Raw genomic sequence first — 22,407 nt, 5'->3', positions numbered from 1 at the left:
TAAAACTATTATTCTGTGCATTAATGTATTTTAGTCGAGACCAACATTCTCTAATAAATTGGGTTTTTTAAGATTCTCAATTTTAATTGTATAAAATAGTTTATTGGAAGCAAAAAGGGTCTAGTTAAGTGAAAGAACTAGTGAAATTATTGATTTTCCTGAATATTTGCTTGTACGGGTTTTCCGTATTTTCTTAGGTTTGAATAAAAAACTGATATGCTATAGATTATGGGAATTTGGAACATTATTGTGGTATTTTTAACCTAATTCTTTTTTGTTTTTTGAATTTTACTGGGCTGGGTGTTATTATTTTATTTGATAGTTTGGCATCGTAATGCCTCGCTGTTAAGGTGTAAACCTTTTAGTAATGTTTCTCTGAAATTGTTCCTCTAATTATTTTGGAGTTAACCACCCTAGATTTTCTTATCACTTATATATATATATATATTCAGCAATTGCTGCAGTTGATAATATAAAGAAATGATTAGAAATCTATATGTTAGTAAATTGGGATGTCTACTGTTTGTGATCAACTGGCCTCTACATTAGCACAATATAGGGGTGGAAAATTTTTGCCCTAGCTGTTTGTATAATGTTCTTGCACATCAGTATGAAAAGTGAGATTTGTGTGTGATGCAGGCAAGAGCTGATATTGTTTTCAAGCAACCAGAGGCAAACTCAACATTGAATCTTCATGTATGTTATGGTTCACTATCTTGTATTTTTGTAACTTGAAAATAAATTTAAGTTAAAATTAGAATAACATTGATTCGTTCAACTGCTGCAGGACGTCCAAGGACTTATCACCTGGGTGCTTGGCGAAGGTTTCATGCCGTCGTGGGTTTTTATAAAAGTAAAGAGCTTATTTCTTTCTCATTTATGTTTGATATTTATCTGGATTTTGCTTCACATATATCCAAATGGAAACACCTGTTTATTTACCAGTGTTGTTGGAGCATAAGAACTGGAAAAATCAGCAGCCTATTGCTTTTATGAATAATGCTCAAGACCACATAAAATTTTGTAGCGAACTTATTCAAATTTGCTTTTGAATTATTGTTCTTCTGATATGCAGAACAAGCCGTTGGTCTCAAAGATGGTTATGTTATATATCCCTGGCCTTGACGCTGCATTGTATTTGTCGCAGTCTAAAGTACTAAACAATTTTAAAGAATGCTGCGGTATTCCACGGGCAGTTTTAGCTCTAAGGTTGGTAATAATTAGTACACTTCCCGTATGAAAATGTGAACTCTATGATGTCTTTTAATTATTCTATAAATCATTGTTCCTTTTTTTGTTTTGTGCTAGCTGTGTATCAGATGGAATTCAGACCGTAGATGTACTTCTTACAAGCAGAGTTAAAAGAAAAAGGGAGGAAGGGGAACTTATTCAAAAGAAAATTTCCCAGGCATCTACTCAAGGTTTGTATAGTATTCAAAGACAACACTAATGTGGAAGTTTCGCCTGCATTTTAGAAAGATATTATTTGACAAACTTCCATTTAGGGTTGAAACTCATTCAGTTACCACTAAAGTGCCTAGTTCATATATGGACAAGTCAGATTCTTCTGATTTGAAATGTGCATATATTGCAATTTTGAAGAGTACGAACTAGCACAGAGAAAAGAAAATAAAAGAAGTAAACAAAAAGAGGAAGGAAAAAATTATTTGATTTCTTTATTCGTTACACGCTCTGCAAGGCTGTGATGGCTACTGCAATTTATTCCAGCAATAATCTTTGACTGATATTTTCTCTGGATAGGCAATGTTAATGATTCCCTTTAACAATTATTTCTCTTACAGAAACTTGTGCTGGGTCCAGCAGTTTGTCCTTTGCTGACCTCATAAAAAACTTGCCATTCCCAATAACGTATTACACTCTTAATGCCAAGGAATTAGAAGATAATGGATACAGTAATCGACCAGGTGTTGTGATACATCAAATGTTTTTCTTTGCTTCTTTCCATTTCATTTCTTTTTCCAGATGATGCTTTTGATTAGATAATTTCTCACATTCTCTGACATAATGCAGAATTTCTATCAACACTTCCAGCTCCTTCTGGAACTCCTCCGTATGAGATGTTGGCACTTGATTGTGAGATGGTACGTCTATAGATGTTAATCCTAACTTAGTGTGGGAGAATACTTGAAAGGCTGTTATAAAAAATAGTAGCAGTTTATCGTGCAGAAAAAGTAGTTGGAAGTCCTTTTTGACCTTACTCTTTGTTTCCCTGCCCATTATGACGAAAGTGTTAGTAGTTGTTTTTGAATGCATATTCCTTCTGTTTGGAAGAAGGTTTTTCTGATTATTTATTATATGTGATCAGTAATCGAATAGCCTCCTATCCGATTCACCGATATTTATTTTTCCATTTTTATGACTGTGAGAGAATTTTAGGCATGCCTACATAGTAATGAACTTGAATTCATCAAATGGCTTGTAAAAATTCTCCCATTTCATATGATAAGATGCATCACATCACTTCTCACTTAATGTTCACTATGTTCTGGTGTTCTTTACTTCCATTACCAACAGCTGTTCCTCTTGATTGAGAAAGTCAGATTAGTTCTGGGTTGTGATAACGGTGAAAATGTTATAGTGGATAATGTGGTCAAACAAAATGGATGTGTCAGATTCCGTCATTGGATGTTTCCAAGTTTATATCCCCTTCAAGGAACTCATCCCATCATTGCCTTCACAAATTTAAATGGTAATTGAGTTAGTAAGTTAATTAGAACAAGATTCACTCTTTCTGAGATCGTTGCTTTTTCTTATTTTCCTCAAAATTCTCACGGTTTACACCTTTATTCCAGATTTATTTTGACACCTAACTGATGCCACTTTTTTTNGGTTAAAAATATGTAATTTGTCAATTTTGATGAAATTGTTGGAATACTATGTATTTTCAGTTGTCCCCTCTATAGGGGTTCTCGATTTCATGGCAGATTGCATCTCCTGTACTCATAGACTCAAAAGTTCATATGCTCATATCCTTATAATAGTAAAAATCACAAAATTTAGTGAATTTTAAGTTCTCATTCATGTGTCGCAGTTGCATCAGAATTCAGTTGTTTGTGAATAGTATAGGATAGTTAAAACGTGTAGCAGTAGAGTAGTCAAGGGTGAAGACAAGTCTCATTGTCATACTCGTCCATATATGTAAATTTAAAGAGTGCATTGAATATAATGCATTCGTTTGATAGGGATTTCGATAAGATTTTTAGTAGATTTTGATGAAAGTTATTGAAATGTGTGAATTGAAAAGTTGTGGGTTTCTTGATATGATTAAAATTAATTGTTGACTTTGATTTAGATTAAAATTTCTTTCCGTAGGGAGGCAATAAAATGAATCTCGATTATGCCCTACTCTGGCGGGGGTGCTAAGATAGGACGAACTTTTTGATCTGACATCACCTAAATGGACTAGAATTTTTTGACAGCTTGCATGACAGATTAAATTGTGGCAAAGATGATTGGATTGCTGTGTTATGTCATCCAAGATATCAAAAAATTCTGGCAGCTAAGCATGATAGTCAACTTCTTTGCTTATGATATAATCTTTGTACCCTCTTTTTTTTGGGTTGTTATCATTGGTATCACGTCAACCCGGATTTGTGCTTTTGTTGATCATATTGGGGTTTTATGCACTGCTGTTGTTTACTGGTCGATTCAGTAATTTTCGTGAGCAGGATAATCATTGACTGACCATAGTAAGATTTTTTATTAATATTTAATTAAATAATATTAAAAAAATTCAGTTAATATATAAATGCACTAAAATATAACAATCATACACATGAAAATATAATCTATTACAACTCAAAATAATAATTAAAAAAAATACAATAACAAATACAAGATATAATTTTACTTTGTAATTATAAGGTCAGACAATTGCATTTCCTGATGTCTTATATTTTGAAAGAACTGTAAGATTGCCTCATGTTTAATTTTTTGTCAAATGTCTTTCGTTCCATGTACACCACTAGATTGTCATTCAATTAGGCATCTCTCATTTTCTTGGGCAATTCACTTTTGATTAAATTCATAGTAGAGAATACCTTTCAATGGTTGCAATTGCCATTGGTAATATCAAAGCCAATGTTGAAGGCCGATTTTTTTAGATTTTTTGAAAATCTATTTTATGAAAAATAAAATAAAATTGGAGATACGATTAAAAAGTAGGAAAAATTATAATTCTATGTAAAATTATTTTATTGAAAGAATGCATAACTGAAAATAAATTTTAAGAAATATGTACACTGGAAATTTAAAGAATAAATGAAGGGTGTGTGTGTCACCGATTATTTGTGAAAAATGTATTATAGAATAGTGATTAATGTTGAAATGTATGGTTAAAAAAGATGAAATTTTTTTTGATTTATGTGTAATATTGTTTCAATGAAGAATGTGGTTAAAAATGAGTACTATAAAAAAAATAACTGAAAAGAATGGAAGAAAATGGATGACAAATAGGGCGAAGTTTCTCTTGCTTTTCGCTAAATTACTCAAGTGCTACAAGAAATAAAATGGACACTGCCGAGGAAAAAAAATGGTGAAAACTACTTACTACTTTTTCTATAACTATAGAACATGAACTGCTCTTCAATCCTCCGTTACTTGGTCCATCCTACACTCTGAACCCTCGCTCTCCATCCTGAAACATACAACTATTCAAAGCAACATTCTTCAAGAAATGTTCAAAGTCCTTATTTTAGGTACGGCTCAATTGCCTCAGCTTCATTCTCAACAATGGATTCCTGGAAAACTGCTCGCCGACACTCGAGCGGCGAGTGGTTTGCCCAAAGTGTAAAATTTGGTGGGCTTTGGGTAAAATTCGGTGGAACCAGCACGGGGCGAGCCTCAATTCTTGCTGCAATTCTTATCTTTTCCAGGTAGAATAAGAGCAACTATTTGCCAGAAGGAAAGAATTTTTGCTGTAATTCTTATCTTTTCCAGATAGAATCTCGTCCAATAAATACTGTTTTCAGAAGTTTTGTTGTGTATATATGGAAATCTGGGATGCTGCAAACTGCGAAGGATTGCAGTTGAGGTGCCGTAGTGTCATTATTCAAGTTGATTTTGTTTGGATGGGTTATACAAACCGTCTGCAAAAACGTATAACAGCGGAAACATAGATTAACAGCCCTTTCTGATCATCTAGAGGTTTACATAATTATATCGGAAAGTATATTCCAGAAATTCACAGCAGATTTAGGCAAGTCAGCATAGAAATATTAAAAGAAACCATTTCCATTACGCATTCTTTGAGGTTCAACAACTAAGATTTGCATAAACAACCAGAAATCTCCCTCGAATATAGACTGCAAACAAACAAGGCAAAAGCCAGTCGAAAAAGGAAACCTCAAGATTTCCAGGCAGTCGGCTCTCAGTGAGCTAGATGAGATAGCAAGTTTGCAGCGTTTTTTTTTTTTTAATGTTTTATAATTTCTGTTTTCTGTAATTGATGATTTTATTGACTATTTAAAATATTGCAATTTCATTTTTATTTTTCATGTTGAAAACAAGGTGATTTGTAGGAAATGTGGCATTTACCTAAAGAGTACGGATATGGATATGTAATTCGAATACGATATGATATGGGTACGCCGAATTTAAAAAAAAATTAGGATACGCAGACATGTTATAAAATTCAACAAAATTTCATTAATATACAAAAAATTAGAACGGAAGTATAATAACAAAAAATAAAATAAAATAAAATAATAAAGCATTTTATCTTAATTCTTAATTGTCCAAACTTCATTTCATCAACATGTATTGAAAGATTAAATAATAGTGTATTTTTAATAAAAAGGTCTAGTGGTTAACTAATTTAAAACTCTAATTGTGTATTTTCAATAAATATTATTAATATTCAATAAGTTATTAAAATAAATAAAAAATACATAACCAATATGTATCTGGTACGTATTGAAAATAATAATTAATTATAAAATAATTTAAAAGTATGTATCTAATATGTATCGAAAATTTAAAAATATAAAGTAAGAAAAAAATGTATCCGATAGGTATCAGAGGATATCGAAATATAGATACGTATCGGATACGGGTACGCAATGAGTTTTACAAGTATCCGTGCTTCTTAGGCTTGTACTATTAACATTAGACTTCTTTTGTATGTTTTCGTAATTTTTGAGCTTAATTTTTATTTTATGTTTGTTGAATTTTTCTTACCAGTGTATATGTTTGTTGAATTTTTCTTATCAGTGTATTACAAAAGAGGGTTTTGAGCTTACTAGAGTTACACTGGTGGATGTTAAAGGACAGGTAGACTTTATATTACTTACTGATTTCTGATTCATGATGAACTCGTTCCTGTTTGTGGACTATCTTACCCTTTTCTCTTCCTTCTTCATGATTAACTACTCTCTCTCACTCTCTCTCATTTAGTTCTTGTAAGTGTAGAGTACTTGAGATTAAGAAATATGTATATGCATTTGACAACATCATATGTGAAAGGGTGTCTTCTTTCCATTAAGATCACTTTGGATTGCCATAGCATATAGTAACACAATCGGGTCATCAGTTGTCACATCGAGTTTGCACCTTTTATAAATGTAATCAAAATTACCTAATATAGTTTTCTGATCTTGCTTTCCATTCACTTCATTCATGCTGTGAAAGTAGAGGAACAAACATTTGGGGTATATTTGAAACTTTGATGCTCAAATTTCTCTATATTGCTTGCATCCTTATGCCCTTGTACTTCCAACCAGCGTACTTGTTGTGGAGCACTATTACCATTAGTGGTTTTTGTATTTGGTTGCAATCTTGCAAAATAATTCTCATTAGGCATTTTGTTAAGTGTTAACATGAGTTCTTCTGTACACCATATTGATGTATAATGTGAGGTGTTATCTTCTGTACAACATAATTTTATGTGGGCATCCTATCTGCATACCTCCTGTTTCTGAATAATGCAATTATGGAAGTGCTTGTTCTTTGTGGCACTCTGGGTTTTGATTTTGAGTGCTTACATTTAGTTTAATTCTATCAACTTTTTGCAGGTAATATTAGACAAACTTGTCAAACCAGCAAATGCAATTGTTGATTACAATACAAGGTACTTCCTCTAGTGAATCTCTACCGAAAAGTGCATCTGGATATAATTTTTGGGTATCTGGTTTAGATTTTCTAAAAACTGCATTCCATGACTTGAACATAAACATGTTCACTATGTTCTCCTTTGGTTATGGTACAAGTTAGCCATTTATGGTTACCTGGGCAAAGATTGCCGAAATGAGCTTTAGAATGTTTATTCTGTCATTCTAAAAATCCTTGATTAAATATTTGCTACAAATTCGTACATGATTATGCTGCTTTTGTCTCTCAAAATTTTCTTGGTTCCAAACCAAGTAGCTGTAGACAACAATGGCATGGCACTCGAATTATGATAAGCAAGCCTCCTGGAGAAGTTTACAGAGAGAAATTTCTTTATTTGCTTTATCTTACTGGTGAAGGAACCAGAATTGTAGCTCTTATAAACAAGGTTCAAGCTACTAGCTTTTTAGCCTGGACAGTGATTAAACTCTGATACAGCCATTCAGAATCCTTCTTGCAATTTCATTTGATTCCCCACAAATCAGCTGGAAGGTCCAGTCAGATTAAAATAAATAAATAAGTAATTGCAACCATGTCGTGTTAATTCTGATCCACCTCTACCATTCTATGCTGTTCTACTGGGACCATCTTACTATTGTAAATGAGAGTTTCTTTAAGTTTATACAGGATGGCCTAGCTATCTAAGTTGCCATTTCTTTATTCGATCTCAATCAGTACGAGTTTCACTCGTTGTCTCTATCTTGATATCTTATTTTATTTTCTTTGTAATGTGGCTGGGCGTCCATCTTTAACATCTATGCAATTACATTCTTCTTATTCACATAATCACAGTTTCTGATGGGAGGGATTAAATACTGCCAAATCTATCCTGTGTTTTCATGTGACAATGGCTTCAAATTGTAATGCAATTAAGTGCTATACAATAACCTTAAGCTAAAGGACGTTTGAAGTTCACTAGTTTTATTTACCTTTATTTTTGATAGATAGAAATTAGTTTAAGGGCATTTAGAAACCGTAGATAACAATCAGGGAACTAACAAATTGACTTTTGTTTGGCAATTTCTCATCCTTTTAATTATGAGATAACCTGGCTTCCAGGTTATTGCAACAGAATTGAAATATCTATTGGATTGCTATATTCCTTTTGACAGCAAATTGTATTATTGTGTGAGATTTATGTAGTTCTGAGACGTTGCAGGTACAGTGGAATAACACATGAGATGTTGGATGGAGTGACCACAACTATTGAATCTATTCAGGTTTATTATGAGAGCCAGTCTTCTGCCTATTATTGTTATTATTATGTTGAGAATCTTATGCTTGATCAGTTTTGACTAAGCTTAAAAGTTACTTTTCTAGCAAGGAAGTTAGGACTTCCTTCCTAGAAAAGCAGGTTTTGTTAGTAAAAAATGGTAAATATTACTTCTAAGATTAGACAAATATGGTCAGGAGACATCTTATCATTTTCTTCAGGGTTGACTTTACATCTTGTATATTATTTATATATTTCTAACATTTGCTTCTATATTCAGGAAGAGTTTCTTCAACTGGTTTACAGAGAGACGATTCTTGTTGGACATTCACTAGAAAATGATTTGTTAGCATTGAAGATCCGTCATGATCTGGTGATTGATACGGCGGTTTTATATAGGCATCCACGTGGCCGATCTTACAAAACAGCTTTACGCGTACTAACGAGGAGATTTCTTTCTAGAGAGATACAAGATTCAGGAAATGGACACGATAGTGTTGAAGATGCAAGAGCTACAATGGAACTGGCATTGCTAAAAATCACACATGGTAAGTAATTCATCTTTTCTGTCCATGTTCATTGAAGCATCTGCACTTAAATCTTTGAGAAGATTGTGTTATAACTGGGAATAAATTTTTTCTAAAAATTATATTTTTCTTGTATTATCATGGATCGGGGTAGTTGGACAAGGCCTTACAGCAATAATCTATGTAATGTTTTGATTAAATATATTCTAGAGGTTGACATACATTGCCAGTGGTGATTTATCACATCCCCATTTGTTACGAAAGATAAATTGCAAGTGTGATCACCGAAGTAATTGCACTCTTATCCAACCGCATTTTTCTTGACATTAAGCTATCTGAATTTCCATTTTTTTGTGCAATTCATCCCCGTTCATGGTTTGTCCAAATTATAAAACGAATGGGACATTTTGAAGTATCAACAGGTAAATATAGAATTCAAATAAATGAAAAAATAATGATAATCGTGAGTAGATACTAATTGCTTCTAAAATGGAACACTGGGGAGCTTAACGCCAAGGAAAATGTTATGAATAAAAGTGCAAATGGGAGTATATGTTGGGTACGGCTCACAGTTTATCCTATTATAGAAAAACAAGCATATTAGTATTAAATATTAATACTCCAGCTGTGATTCACACCAAATTTGGGGTACTTTGCCCGTAATTTTTATGGTTATGATGTCGTTGGTTGGCTTTTGTATACCCTTTGGATCAGCCAAAATAATAAAAAGCAAGAATATTTGTATTAACAAATAAAAAAATTGCATGTCTTGAATGTTTAGAAGCAACATTCTGATCACCTTTTTCACTGACTGAATATCATGCTTTTTATGTATACGTGTAGATTCTTGAGTAAAATGCTTATTCATTTTGTCACGTTTTTGGAGTTAGGGCCTGATTTTGGCTTGCCTCCATCATTCACACGGAAGAAACTCTTATCAGTTTTGGGCGATTTTGGCAAAACCTCATCTTTAGTTGATAACATCTCCATTGTGAAGCGATATGCCTCTGAGACATCTCATGCAATTCCAGTATCCTCTGATGATGAAGCTCTTTCGAAAGCCACAAAAGAGGTATATTCACATTTGTAATTCTCACAAGATAAAGCTTTTAAGGTGTAGAAGAGTAGACTGCAGGTTAAAAAGACCGTTAGTCACCCGATCTATGCAATTGTATATTTTGGTTATTTTCTCAAATTAGTCATTGAACTTCAATTTTTGTTGTAGATCAGGCAATCCATATGCTAAATTAATGGAAATAATAATCAGAAAATATGACATGGCACAAAGAATTAGTTAGGGCACTGTTTTTATAATCTAGCTGGACAAAAATGTGTGTGTTTGGACTATTTGTGCCTCTAAATGCGCAACCAAAAAAGTAATAAAAGAAAAGAAAAAAAGCCTGAATAAATGAAAAATGAAAACTTGTAAACTCACTCGCCAACTTCCTTGCGTTTATCACCACTATAATTGTCACCACCACCATCTGAGCATTTCCGTTAGTTTAGCATAGAGGTTGACATATGACAGAACTGAAGCATAAATGAGAGTTTGGTGACTAATATGGGGTAAAAACTTTTAGTGACTAAAGTGTAACAGCAATAAATTGGGTGTGTGACGGTAGTTTTCATGCGCAGTCTGTTCATGTATCTTTATCCTATGTTTCTGGTGATGAACAGGTAAAAAATGAGAAGGTGCACTTCGTTTGGGCCCAGTTCTCAGAATTGTTCACCTATCTCAAGAGACAAGCTAATGATGATGAAAAGCTAAATACAAAGCTAGCAGAGATGATAGCATTGCTTACATGTGAGCAACCTACTGGTAAAAAAAGCATAGGATATAGTGTCACCTCGGGACTAAAGGAAATACTTAGTCGTATCAATGGTAGAGTCAAAAGCATATACTCCAGTCTACCTCGTAATGCCATGCTTGTCATCTGCACTGGACATGGAGACACAGCAGCCGTGCATAGGTAAGTTGTCATATCGCTTCTGTATGATTTATAAACATGGTTTTGCATTCATCTTTCTGCCATTATTTCTCTCTTTTCGCATTTTCTTTTTGCCTGTTCTTTTTTCATTTTTTTGAGGAAGGAAGACTTCAAATACTCCATTGGCTAGTTGAATCCTTTGAAGTCTTACTGAAGAAGCCCCCCATCTTATTATTTAATTTTCTTTAATTTTAAGGTGTGAATAAATATGTGTTGCATGATATATCAAGATGGTAACTTAATGATACGGATCAAAACTCGGTAGGAATCATTAATACGTCTATGCAGAAAGATTGAAAGATATAAGCAAATTGTAGGACTCTAAAGAGGAGTTATATTCCATTCTTAAATGATTTTCAACTTAAATGATGTATTCATTATGTGTTGACTTAAATTCTACCAGAGCAGGGAAAAAAATGAGACTTTTTCCTTTTTTCAGATTCTAGCTTTTGTGATTAAAACTGTGTACATGTTTAGTTTTAGATAAATAAAAAATGTCATCAAAATTTAAGGTCTCGTTTGATTTGTGCTTCAGTTTTCAATTTTCAATTTTCAATTTTGAGTTCATTTTCTGTTTTAAGAGTCTATTTTAAGATTGCTAAAAGACTGTTTGTTTTGTCATCTGGAAAAATCAATTCTCAAAATGTGAACTAGAAAACACACTTGGTTTGAAATTTGAAAAAGTTACTTTATGACATTTTATTCCATGAAATTTGATTATTCAGTAAAAATAGAACAGTTTTATATTAATATATCATCAAGTAATGCATATATTTTAAAGTTAGTGAATTTTAAAATATTTTTTCTCACTCCAATAGTAAAATAAAAATTCCTTGAATTATTTTTCTAGATTTTTTATAATTTTAATTTTTCTAGATTTTTTTTTAATTTTATTTTTTAGAACTTTCTATTTTTTTTTTCAATTTTTTAAAATTTATCAAAATTTTTCCATTTTTTTTTTGTCTTAAAATTTTATTTGTTAGAATTTTATATTTTTATTTTGAATCATGCTTGGTGTACACTTTGTTGCATATCTTTGTAACTTTTTTTATATTTTGTCACATGGCAAACTGTCATTTGACTCTTTAAAAAAATTGTTTTTCTTCCAATTTCCTCTAGCAATGGTGCAAGTGTCAACAAGAATGTACAAATTGGGTGTACAAATGGCGAATCCCTTTTTTTAAAAAATGTTTTTAACTTTAAACGCATGTTTTCTATAGGATAAGACTATATGTACACTTCTCTATATACATAAAGTCTTACACCCCCTCACATGGAGGGAGCCAACTTAGAATTATTATGTGCGGGCCCCCTTCTATGTGAGGGGGTGTAAGATTTTATGTATATAGAAAAGTGTACATATAGTCTTCACATGGAGGGAGGCAACTTATAATTATTATGTGCGGGCCCCCTTCCATGCGAGGGGGATGTAAAAAATTGTGTACACCGGAAGTATACATGTAGCATGACCATTTTCTATATTTTGAGTGTTTACAGATTTTTCATTGAAAACACTCAAAATGATTTTCACTAGAGACGCTCAAAACATCAAAAATCCATTTTGAGTTTTATGTTATATCCTTATTTTCGAAAATGCATTTTTAAAAATACCAAATCAAACACGAGTTGAGAATTTTCAAAACAGAGGAACTCATAAGAAATGATATGAACAAAAATTAAGCTATATGCCTAACATATCAGTTTATACAAAATCTCGCAAGGGCAGCATTTTCTTGAATATCACGAGGCAATTTTAGGAATCTTCTTTATTTTTCTATTGTAGTAGATAACCAGAAAGTTTCTAAGCCCGTAGCATCTCAAGATTGCACACTTCTCAAGCGAATCCAAATGGATGTTGGTTCCTTTTCGACGATTGAATGCACTCTTATAGTCCCATATTTAATAATGCGCTTGATCGCTTCAATGCTAAAATATTAAGAGATAACATGAGAGTCTTCTTTCGAATTCGAAGATGTGACACCTCATGCATCTTTTTCTTATATACTATATCGTGTTAATTATTTATTTTATTTGTGGTTGATGCTTGAAGACTACGGAAAATCCTATCTGAGCAAACAGAAACTGCAATTAGCCGCGAGAAGCTTGTGAAAGCTTTGGAAGAGCTGCAGGCTCAAGCTGAAGTGGGATTGTGTTTTGTTGGTGTCAAGCACTGAATTTACTTGCAATGTATCTCTCTGTTAGATCGTTCTCCATACAAATGGTTCATTTTATTCGTTAGGGTTAAAAATATGTAATTTGTCAATTTTGATGAAATTGTTGGAATACTATGTATTTTCAGTTGTCCCCTCTATAGGGGTTCTCAATTTCATGGCAGATTGCATCTCCTGTACTCATAGACTCAAAAGTTCATATGCTCATCCTTATAGTAGTAAAAATCACAAAATTTAGTGAATTAAGTTCTCATTCATGTGTCGCAGTTGCATCAGAATTCAGTTGTTTTTGAATAGTATAGGATAGTTAAAACGTGTAGCAGTTGTGTAGTCAAGGGTGAAGACAAGTCTCATTGCCATATTCGTCCATATATGTAAATTTAAAGAGTGCATTGAATATAATGCATTCGTTTGATAGGGATTAAGATAAGATTTTTAGTAGATTTTGATGAAAGTTACTGAAATGTGTAAATTGAAAAGTTGTGGGTTTCTTGATATGATTAAAATTAATTGTTGACTTTAATTTAGATTAAAATTTCTTTCCGGAGGGAGGCAATAAAATGAATCTAGATTATGCCCTACTCTGGCAGGGGTGCTAAGATTGGACGAACTTGTTGATCTGACATCACCTAAATGGACTAGAATTTTTTGACGGCTTGCATGACAGATTAAATTGTGGCAAAGATGATTGGATTGCTGTGTGGATTTTTTTTAAACAGTCCAACGTGTGGCATTATGCCATCCAAGATATCAAAAAATTCTGGCAGCTAAGCATGATAGTCAACTTCTTTGCTTTTTACATAATCTTTGTACCCTCTTTTTTTTGGGTTGTTATCATTGGTATCACGTCAACCCGGATTTGTGCTTTTGTTGATCATATTGGGGTTTTATGCACTGTTGTTGTTTACTGGTAGATTCAGGAATTTTTGTGAGCAGGATAATCATTGACTGACCATAGTAAGATTTTTTATTAATATTTAATTAAATAATATTAAAAAAATTCAGTTAATATATAAATGCACTAAAATATAACAATCATACACATGAAAATATAATCTACTACAACTCAAAATAATAATTAAAAAAAATACAATAACAAATACAAGATATAATTTTACTTTGTAATTATAAGGTCAGACAATTGCATTTTCTGATGTCTTATATTTTGAAAGAACTGTAAGATTGCCTCATGTTTAATTTTTTGTCAAATGTCTTTCGTTCCATGTACACCACTAGATTGTCATTCAATTAGGCATCTCTCATTTTCTTGGGCAATTCACTTTTGATTAAATTCATAGTAGAGAATACCTTTCAATGGTTGCAATTGCCATTGGTAATATCAAAGCCAATGTTGAAGGCCGATTTTTTTAGATTTTTTGAAAATCTATTTTATGAAAAAAAATAAATTTGGAGATACGATTAAAATGTAGGAAAAATTATAACTCTATGTAAAATTATTTTATTGAAAGAATGTATAACTGAAAATAAATTTTAAGAAATATGTACACTGAAAACTTAAAGAATAAATGAAGGGTGTGTTTGTCACCGATTATTTGGGAAGAATGTATTATAGAATAGTGATTAATGTTGAAATGTGTGGTTGAAAAAGAAGGAATTTTTTTTGATTTATGTGTAATATTGTTTTAATGAAGAATGTGTGGTTAAAAATGAGTACTGTAAAAAAAATAATCGAAAAAATGGAAGAAAATGGATGACAAATAGGGGCGAAGTTTCTCTTGCTTTTCGCTAAATTACTCAAGTGCTACAAGAAATAAAATGGACACTGCAGAGGAAAAAATAATGGTGAAAACTACTTACTACTTTTTCTATAACTATAGAACGTGAACTGCTCTTCAATCCTCCGTTACTTGGTCCATCCTACACTCTGAACCCTCGCTCTCCATCCTGAAACATACAACTATTCAAAGCAACATTCTTCAAGAAATGTTCAAAGTCCTTATTTTAGGTACGGCTCAATTGCCTCAGCTTCATTCTCAACAATGGATTCCTGGAAAACTGCTCGCCGACACCCGAGCGGCGAGTGGTTTGCCCAAAGTGTAAAATTTGGTGGGCTTTGGGTAAAATTCGGTGGAACCAGCACGGGGCGAGCCTCAATTCTTGCTGCAATTCTAATCTTTTCCAGGTAGAAAAAGAGCAACTATTTGCCAGAAGGAAAGAATTTTTGCTGTAATTCTTATCTTTTCCAGATAGAATCTCGTCCAATAAATACTGTTTTCAGAAGTTTTGTTGTGTATATATGGAAATCTGGGATGCTGCAAACTGCGAAGGATTGCAGTTGAGGTGCCGTAGTGTCATTATTCAAGTTGATTCTGTTTGGATGGGTTATACAAACCGTCTGCAAAAACGTATAACAGCGGAAATATAGATTAACAGCCCTTTCTGATCATCTAGAGGTTTACATAATTATATCGGAAAGTATATTCCAGAAATTCACAGCAGATTTAGGCAAGTCAGCATAGAAATATTGAAAGAAACCATTTCCATTACGCATTCTTTGAGGTTCAACAACTAAGATTTGCATAAACAACCAGAAATCTCCCTCGAATATAGACTGCAAACAAACAAGGCAAAAGCCAGTCGAAAAAGGAAACCTCAAGATTTCCAGGCAGTCGGCTCTCAGTGAGCTAGATGAGATAGCAAGTTTGCAGCGCGGTGTGGTTGCACAGCACAGGCGCAGTGAACAGATGTTAAATTCAGACAGCCACTTATGATCAGGGAATGCCGGCCAGGGCATGTGTGAAGAGCTGGAAATGAGTCACATAGTGCCTGAACTGCTGGAGGAGTCAATGCAGTGCACTGGCTGATGTTCAGATTCGTCAGCCCTTCATCCTCGTACTCGTTCTTTGGAGAGTCCCAAGTTTCATGCTTGTTCTTTACTCGACTCTGTGCAAGAGAATACATTGCTCTATCTGTGATGTTCTGACAGTAGTATAGATCGAGGGATCTAAGGTGAAGGCAATTATTCGCCAGCGCAATTACACTCTCGTCTGAAAAAATGCCCATTAATTAGCATGGGAGACATGAAATTAAGGTACCAACTTCACCGGTGGTACATCAATATCATAGAACTTCATGCTGAATAATCTATATCTATATACGGAAAAAGTATACTTCCCTAAACACAGTACAGTGAAAGTGTGCTGAATGCAATAAAACAAAATGAATACCCCTTATAAGAAGACAACCGCACAAGTCAAGGGCTCTCAGATCAGGGCAACCATATGCTAAACTCTTCACGCCTTCATCACCAACGTGATCACACCATCCCAAATTTAAAGACTGCAATTGATTACAGTTGAATCCAATGGCCTGTATAAATGTAGTATACAAGTCTTAACAAACCATGACCAGTAGTTGGCTGAGGTAACTACTTTCAAGTATATTTTTGTTTCCAAACGCATACAGATAAGTTACTTTTTTCATAGTTTAAGCAAAAAAATTACTAATTTGAAGTCACTGTTACCTTCAAAATAAATACCTTGTTTCAAACATGGATCAATAAAAAAAAAAAAAAAAAAAAAAAATTTGATATATATTAAAGCTTACAAAAGTTAGCTGAACATGTTGCTAGACTGGTTCTCATACCTTCAATGCCCGATCAGTTGCAGCTTTAACACATCCGCAAAGATTTAAGAATTTCAGTTTTCTGCAAAATCGCGAGAGATATGCCAGAGCAGAATCACTGAAGGCAGAACACCCACTGATATTCAGCTTTGTAAGATCTGGGCAACCATGTGCTATGGTATACAACGAGTGATCAGTAAGCTTGAAACTCTTGCTAAGGTCCAGTTCTTGCAAGTCGTGGCAGTAACTTGCAATAGTTTCGACTGCATTATCCTGAAGCTGTGGTGCATCTTGTCGTAAAATCAAAACCTGCAATTTCGTGAAGTTCGGAACAAATGATAGAACCAAATTATTCATGTTCTTCTTGCACCTGAATGAAAAAGAGATATCAAGTTATTAATTACCAGAAAAAGTTAGGCAAGTAGAAAACCGCAGACAGGAGATATAGATCATAATGTACTGCCACCATCACACATGGATGACAGAGCAAGCACTTGACAACCTAATATTCATGCATAAAATATATATACATGTATATATTGCTCTAATATGAAATTTTAGGCACTCAAAACGAGTCTATAACGAAGACTGGTCTCACCACTTTATTAACAATAACAACCACGGGAACAAAAAACAATAAAATTAACAAGAGATTATATCTACTAGTTAAGAAGAAAGATCCCATTTATAGGTTTACATTTAGAAAGGAATTTATCTTTTACAATCAAACTATATGAGAAATAATTCAAGAAAATAAGAAAACATAATTAACATTAAACATAATTTACGTGCAAGAAAAGCCAGACAACTGCACTGTGGAACTATTCTCATAACTCAACAAGAAATTTATTGGTTTCTGCAATTACAAGTCTCCACCTGGGTGAATGAATTCCAAAAAAAGGTTCCCTTGCTGCTCTCTCTCCCCTGCCCTTCTGTTCTCATTCTTTAGAGAAGACAGCACAAGAGAAATACAAGCATAGTAGAAAATGCTCAGATTGCAATTATTCACATCCAGAAAAAGCATGTTGCTGCTCAGGGAATTGATGATCCCATGAAATTAAGCCCCGTTTGGTTTAGCTAAAAATCAATTTTTTAGTAGATCTTGAAAAAAGTTGAAATGTATAGTTGAAAAGCTGGTAAAAGTTGTGAGTCCCAATAAACTTATGGTTGAAAATGAGTTTTCGAAATAAGGGCCAAGTAGGGGCTAAGCCCTGTTTGTGCCGCATTCTTTCAAAAAAATTTATTCTTAGATAGTGATTTGATATCATTTCAATTACACATTCTTCAATAAAATAATAGTATACGCAAATCCAAAACTTTTCTTCATTTTTTAACCACACATTCTCCATCGATCTACTATTCTAAAATACATTCTTTCAAAATAATATGGCTCAAACACACTGAATATTCATAAGAAAATATTCCATTAGATGATATTCGTAGTTAACTTCGTGTTAGGCAAGTAGAAAACCGCAGACAGGAGATATAGATCATAATGTACTGCCACCATCACACATGGATGACAGAGCAAGCACTTGACAACCTAATATTCATGCATAAAATATATATACATGTATATATTGCTCTAATATGAAATTTTAGGCACTCAAAACGAGTCTATAACGAAGACTGGTCTCACCACTTTATTAACAATAACAACCACGGGAACAAAAAACAATAAAATTAACAAGAGATTATATCTACTAGTTAAGAAGAAAGACCCCATTTATAGGTTTACATTTAGAAAGGAATTTATCTTTTACAATCAAACTATATGAGAAATAATTCAAGAAAATAAGAAAACATAATTAACATTAAACATAATTTACGTGCAAGAAAAGCCAGACAACTGCACTGTGGAACTATTCTCATAACTCAACAAGCAATTTATTGGTTTCTGCAATTACAAGTCTCCACCTGGGTGAATGAATTCCAAAAAAAGGTTCCCTTGCTGCTCTCTCTCCCCTGCCCTTCTGTTCTCATTCTTTAGAGAAGACAGCACAAGAGAAATACAAGCATAGTAGAAAATGCTCAGATTGCAATTATTCACATCCAGAAAAAGCATGTTGCTGCTCAGGGAATTGATGATCCCATGAAATTAAGCCCCGTTTGGTTTAGCTAAAAATCAATTTTTTAGTAGATCTTGAAAAAAGTTGAAATGCATAGTTGAAAAGCTGGTAAAAGTTGTGAGTCCCAATAAACTTATGGTTGAAAATGAGTTTTCTAAATAAGGGCCAAGTAGGGGCTAAGCCCTGTTTGTGCCGCATTCTTTCAAAAAAATTTATTCTTAGATAGTGATTTGATATCATTTCAATTACACATTCTTCAATAAAATAATAGTATACGCAAATCCAAAACTTTTCTTCATTTTTTAACCACACATTCTCCATCGATCTACTATTCTAAAATACATTCTTTCAAAATAATATGTCTCAAACACACTGAATATTCATAAGAAAATATTCCATTAGATGATATTCGTAGTTAACTTCGTAACAACTCATTGCTTCAAATATCAGTTTTCAAAATACAAAAAAGGACCTAAATTTGAACTAAACTTACAATGCACTTCTACCTTGCATATGATCTAAGAGCATGCTTGATATGCAGTAGTAGACGATACCTTAAAAATACTATGATTTTTAATATTTTTAGTTTATTTAATCATGTCAGGTGTTGACCTCAAAAAGATTATCAACAAATTTCTCACACTTAACTAGAAATTTTCCCTCTTAAACTCATTATTATGCTGCTTGAGAGGAGACATGGATATTTGGGGAGAAGGTATTTCAATTTCAGCATTTCATTCTTCATCCCAATAATGCATGTTTATAGATTTCTATTCAGAGTTTGGGATAATGGGTCTTTTTAGGTAGTGATATGTGGTAGCCATTGATTGATTGATTGATTTCTAACTGATTCTATTAGTAATTTACGTTTTGTTTGCCAACCTATGTGTCTTTAATTCATTGATTATGAAGTCATGCTTTATACCTCTATTCATGTGTGCTTTGATAATGATTTTTGCTGATGTAGAATGATTCGATAAAATCAATTCCCCACTTTTAGTTGTGGGTTCTTGCACTCATGAATATTCGCTTCAGCTGCCTAAAGTTTGCATACCCGGACCGTAAGTTTGCCAATATTCCTTTATAAAATATTTGTTATTCAATCCTCGAAATTCGAATCTAATTATTTATGCTTAGATCAAGGACTTTTCCGAGTTATGCGATCTTCAAAATGTTTTGATTATTTTTTAATTATTTTGAATATTTTATTTAATATCGTAGTAGAGTCTATTTATTCATTTTGACTAATTCTGACCGAAATTAGTTATTTAACATCCAATCAAGGCCAATCCATCTCATCAAACATGCCATAATCAAATTGTTCTCATGGAAAATAGAAAACAAACAAAAACTGTTTACGCGAGTATCTCCAATAGACTCCTTATTATTAAAGAGCACATTTAACAATTCAAAGAGCATCTATAAATTTAAAGAGTAAAATCTTAAAGTACTCCAAAAGGCTTTTTTATCTTTAATACTTAATTTTACTACTCTCAAAAGGTATTTATTATTTTTCCCTATCTTTTATTTTCACTAGCTTCCCTCCAAATTATTATATTATTTTCTACCATTGAGAATTGAAATACTTTCTATGCTTTATGTTTGAAGAGTCTCTTAAAAATGCTCTTAATGCATGGTTATGGTCCACAGTATTGAACAATTCTGAAAAGTACTGGGAGTAAGATTTTAACGCCGTTTATCACTATCCAAAATTTCCTACCAACCAAACATGCCATAAGAGATTACTGTCAACAAGTAAACATGTTGGTGCACACAAGTAATTTGCAGTACTGCAGAAGACTATGTTTTCTTAATCTTGTCCAATGCAAAATTCTGATCACAACATTAGGTCACCCGGAGTTAGACCGGATAAAAAACTTAGTCTAAATTATAATGATTACTAAAGATGGTATCACAGTGGATTAATGTGGATAGTATTTATTAACTTTTTACTTAAAAGAATGTCATTTAGTATATCTTCCTTATCCAGCCTAAACCCACCTCCAACCTCGGTATATTTACGGTTGGCAGTGCAAAATCACTGTCTGTAGAATAAAATAACACTATCCACCTTAATCCAACGTAATTCCGTCTTCCTAGTAATATCTTTATATGGCCTCGGTGCATCAGACATAGCCTTAATGTACTGTTAATGTAGTTCGCAACCATATAACACTAACACTATGTGATCACAATTAAAACTGCTCAACAACTTCATGGATAAATCAGATTGTATAATAAAAATCAACTTAAAGTATAATCTCTCTTTATATTGATTGCAAAGATAATAAGAATCTTAAACAAAATGCCATACAGACAGCCTCTAAAAAAGAAAATTATTACTTTTAAACAGAAAATAAATAAATTTGATCAGCAGGTTCTGTTTAAGCAATTTTGTAAATCTCATGACAGTAATTATAAAGAAAACCCAGAATCCTCTGATCCTCTAATTTAGGCACAGGGAAGCCTCATTAAAATTTGTGTGAAAAATCATATCATAAAAAAAATATAAAAAGGGCTCAGAATATTCTGTATATACCAAGAAAGGGATATATGGGTGAGGCCCCATGAAATGGCATCCCTCCATCCATGACAGACCCCAGAAGCCACAACCACCGTCCGATCATCCACCAATGAAAGAATTCTCAACAACAACTCCGCCGGTATATCTTTCCATTCACTAATCCTCCACCGACCACCTCCGCCGGCGCCACCACCAAAAATCAACATATTCTCAAAACACAAGCCAAGACTCTCTGTTTCTCTCATTTAACACAATCCTGATACTATCCTATGTCTCTTCTTATATGTAAACCCAAAAAGTGCACCCTTTTTCACAGTTTGAAAAAAATGGTAAAGAGTGTTCGTGGGGGTTAGAGATGAAAGACAAATTTCGAGGTCCACCAGGTGTCAACAACACAGCTGTTTCAAAGAGGAGACTCATCAATTTGTGAAATTCTAGAAATTTCAATTTCTTTATTTACCATTTTCTTTTTGTTTAATTAAGCTTAAGTAAAGCCAGGTCAATTTTACTAACTTTTTTTTTCCTCTTATTTATTTAAATAATATACGTTTTTTTTTCTTGAAGTAATAAAATTTATTTTGTAATTAAAACTTTTACAGGTAAAAATATAAATTTTAAATTTACCAATTCACTTATAAGTAAACTTTTTAAGCATAGACAATCGTTCTCCTAACAAAAATCAAGAATATTGTGTTTTTTTTTTCAAGGAAATTAGTAATAATATTTCCAAATTTGTGCCTATTTGAGTGTATGAATTTCCAACTTTTATTATTTGACACTCTTGTGCTTCTAACCTTCTAAATTTGCAGTAATAAGCTCCTTCTGTCAATTTGACTATGATAATTGAAAATAATTAGAATAAAGTTGCAGAATCCGAGATTAAATCCCAGTGGCAAATCTCAGCCCCTGATTTTGAATGGGGCAGGCCCCATGAATTTCGTCTCGGCCTTGGAGCCAATCTCGAGTTTTAAACTTGGGATCTGAAGCATCTCTCAAATAATTATATGTTACTTTTTCAATTAATGAATAAACAAGTTGGAAAATAAAAGAAAAGAGAAAAAACTTTATATATTATTCTCTTATCTCATACTACACCTTTCCTTTTTAATCATTGTCCATTACCATTTGTGTAACATCTTGAATTTTCGTCATGAATTTTAAAATAGAATTCAAATTGAAAAATGTGAAAAGTGGATGTAAATAAA

The 22,407-nt window shown here is 32.9% G+C and overlaps 2 protein-coding genes across 3 annotated transcripts; one reads left to right on the top strand and one right to left on the bottom strand.

Moving 5' to 3' along the window:
- The first annotated feature begins 610 nt into the window (after nucleotides 1-610).
- LOC111372282 (small RNA degrading nuclease 5) lies at nucleotides 611-13,266 on the top strand. The gene is made up of 13 exons (XM_022994538.1): nucleotides 611-696; nucleotides 788-853; nucleotides 1,076-1,209; nucleotides 1,309-1,421; nucleotides 1,803-1,925; nucleotides 2,032-2,102; nucleotides 6,232-6,291; nucleotides 7,032-7,087; nucleotides 8,285-8,345; nucleotides 8,619-8,886; nucleotides 9,756-9,937; nucleotides 10,543-10,835; nucleotides 12,904-13,266. Exons 1-13 carry the CDS (start codon nucleotides 634-636, stop codon nucleotides 13,025-13,027), a joined length of 1,614 nt encoding a protein of 537 aa, XP_022850306.1. The 5' UTR covers nucleotides 611-633; the 3' UTR covers nucleotides 13,028-13,266.
- Nucleotides 5,232-21,632, bottom strand: LOC111372283 (F-box protein SKP2A-like). Of its 2 annotated transcripts, XM_022994540.1 has the most exons (5): nucleotides 21,218-21,632; nucleotides 16,631-16,979; nucleotides 16,213-16,354; nucleotides 15,645-16,032; nucleotides 5,232-5,372 (listed from the first exon to the last, which is right to left on the bottom strand). In XM_022994540.1, exons 1-4 carry the CDS (start codon nucleotides 21,445-21,447, stop codon nucleotides 15,662-15,664), a joined length of 1,092 nt encoding a protein of 363 aa, XP_022850308.1. In that variant the 5' UTR covers nucleotides 21,448-21,632; the 3' UTR covers nucleotides 5,232-5,372; nucleotides 15,645-15,661. The 2 variants fall into 2 exon arrangements, with proteins under 2 accessions (XP_022850308.1, XP_022850307.1); XM_022994539.1 differs by lacking the exon at nucleotides 5,232-5,372 and having other exon boundaries at nucleotides 15,504-16,032.
- Between the last annotated feature and the right edge of the window lie 775 nt (nucleotides 21,633-22,407).

Source organism: Olea europaea, chromosome 23 (genome assembly GCF_002742605.1).
Source record: "Olea europaea var. sylvestris chromosome 23, O_europaea_v1, whole genome shotgun sequence".
Classification (NCBI taxonomy): domain Eukaryota; kingdom Viridiplantae; phylum Streptophyta; class Magnoliopsida; order Lamiales; family Oleaceae; genus Olea; species Olea europaea.
This window is presented reverse-complemented; position numbering and strand designations above follow the sequence as displayed.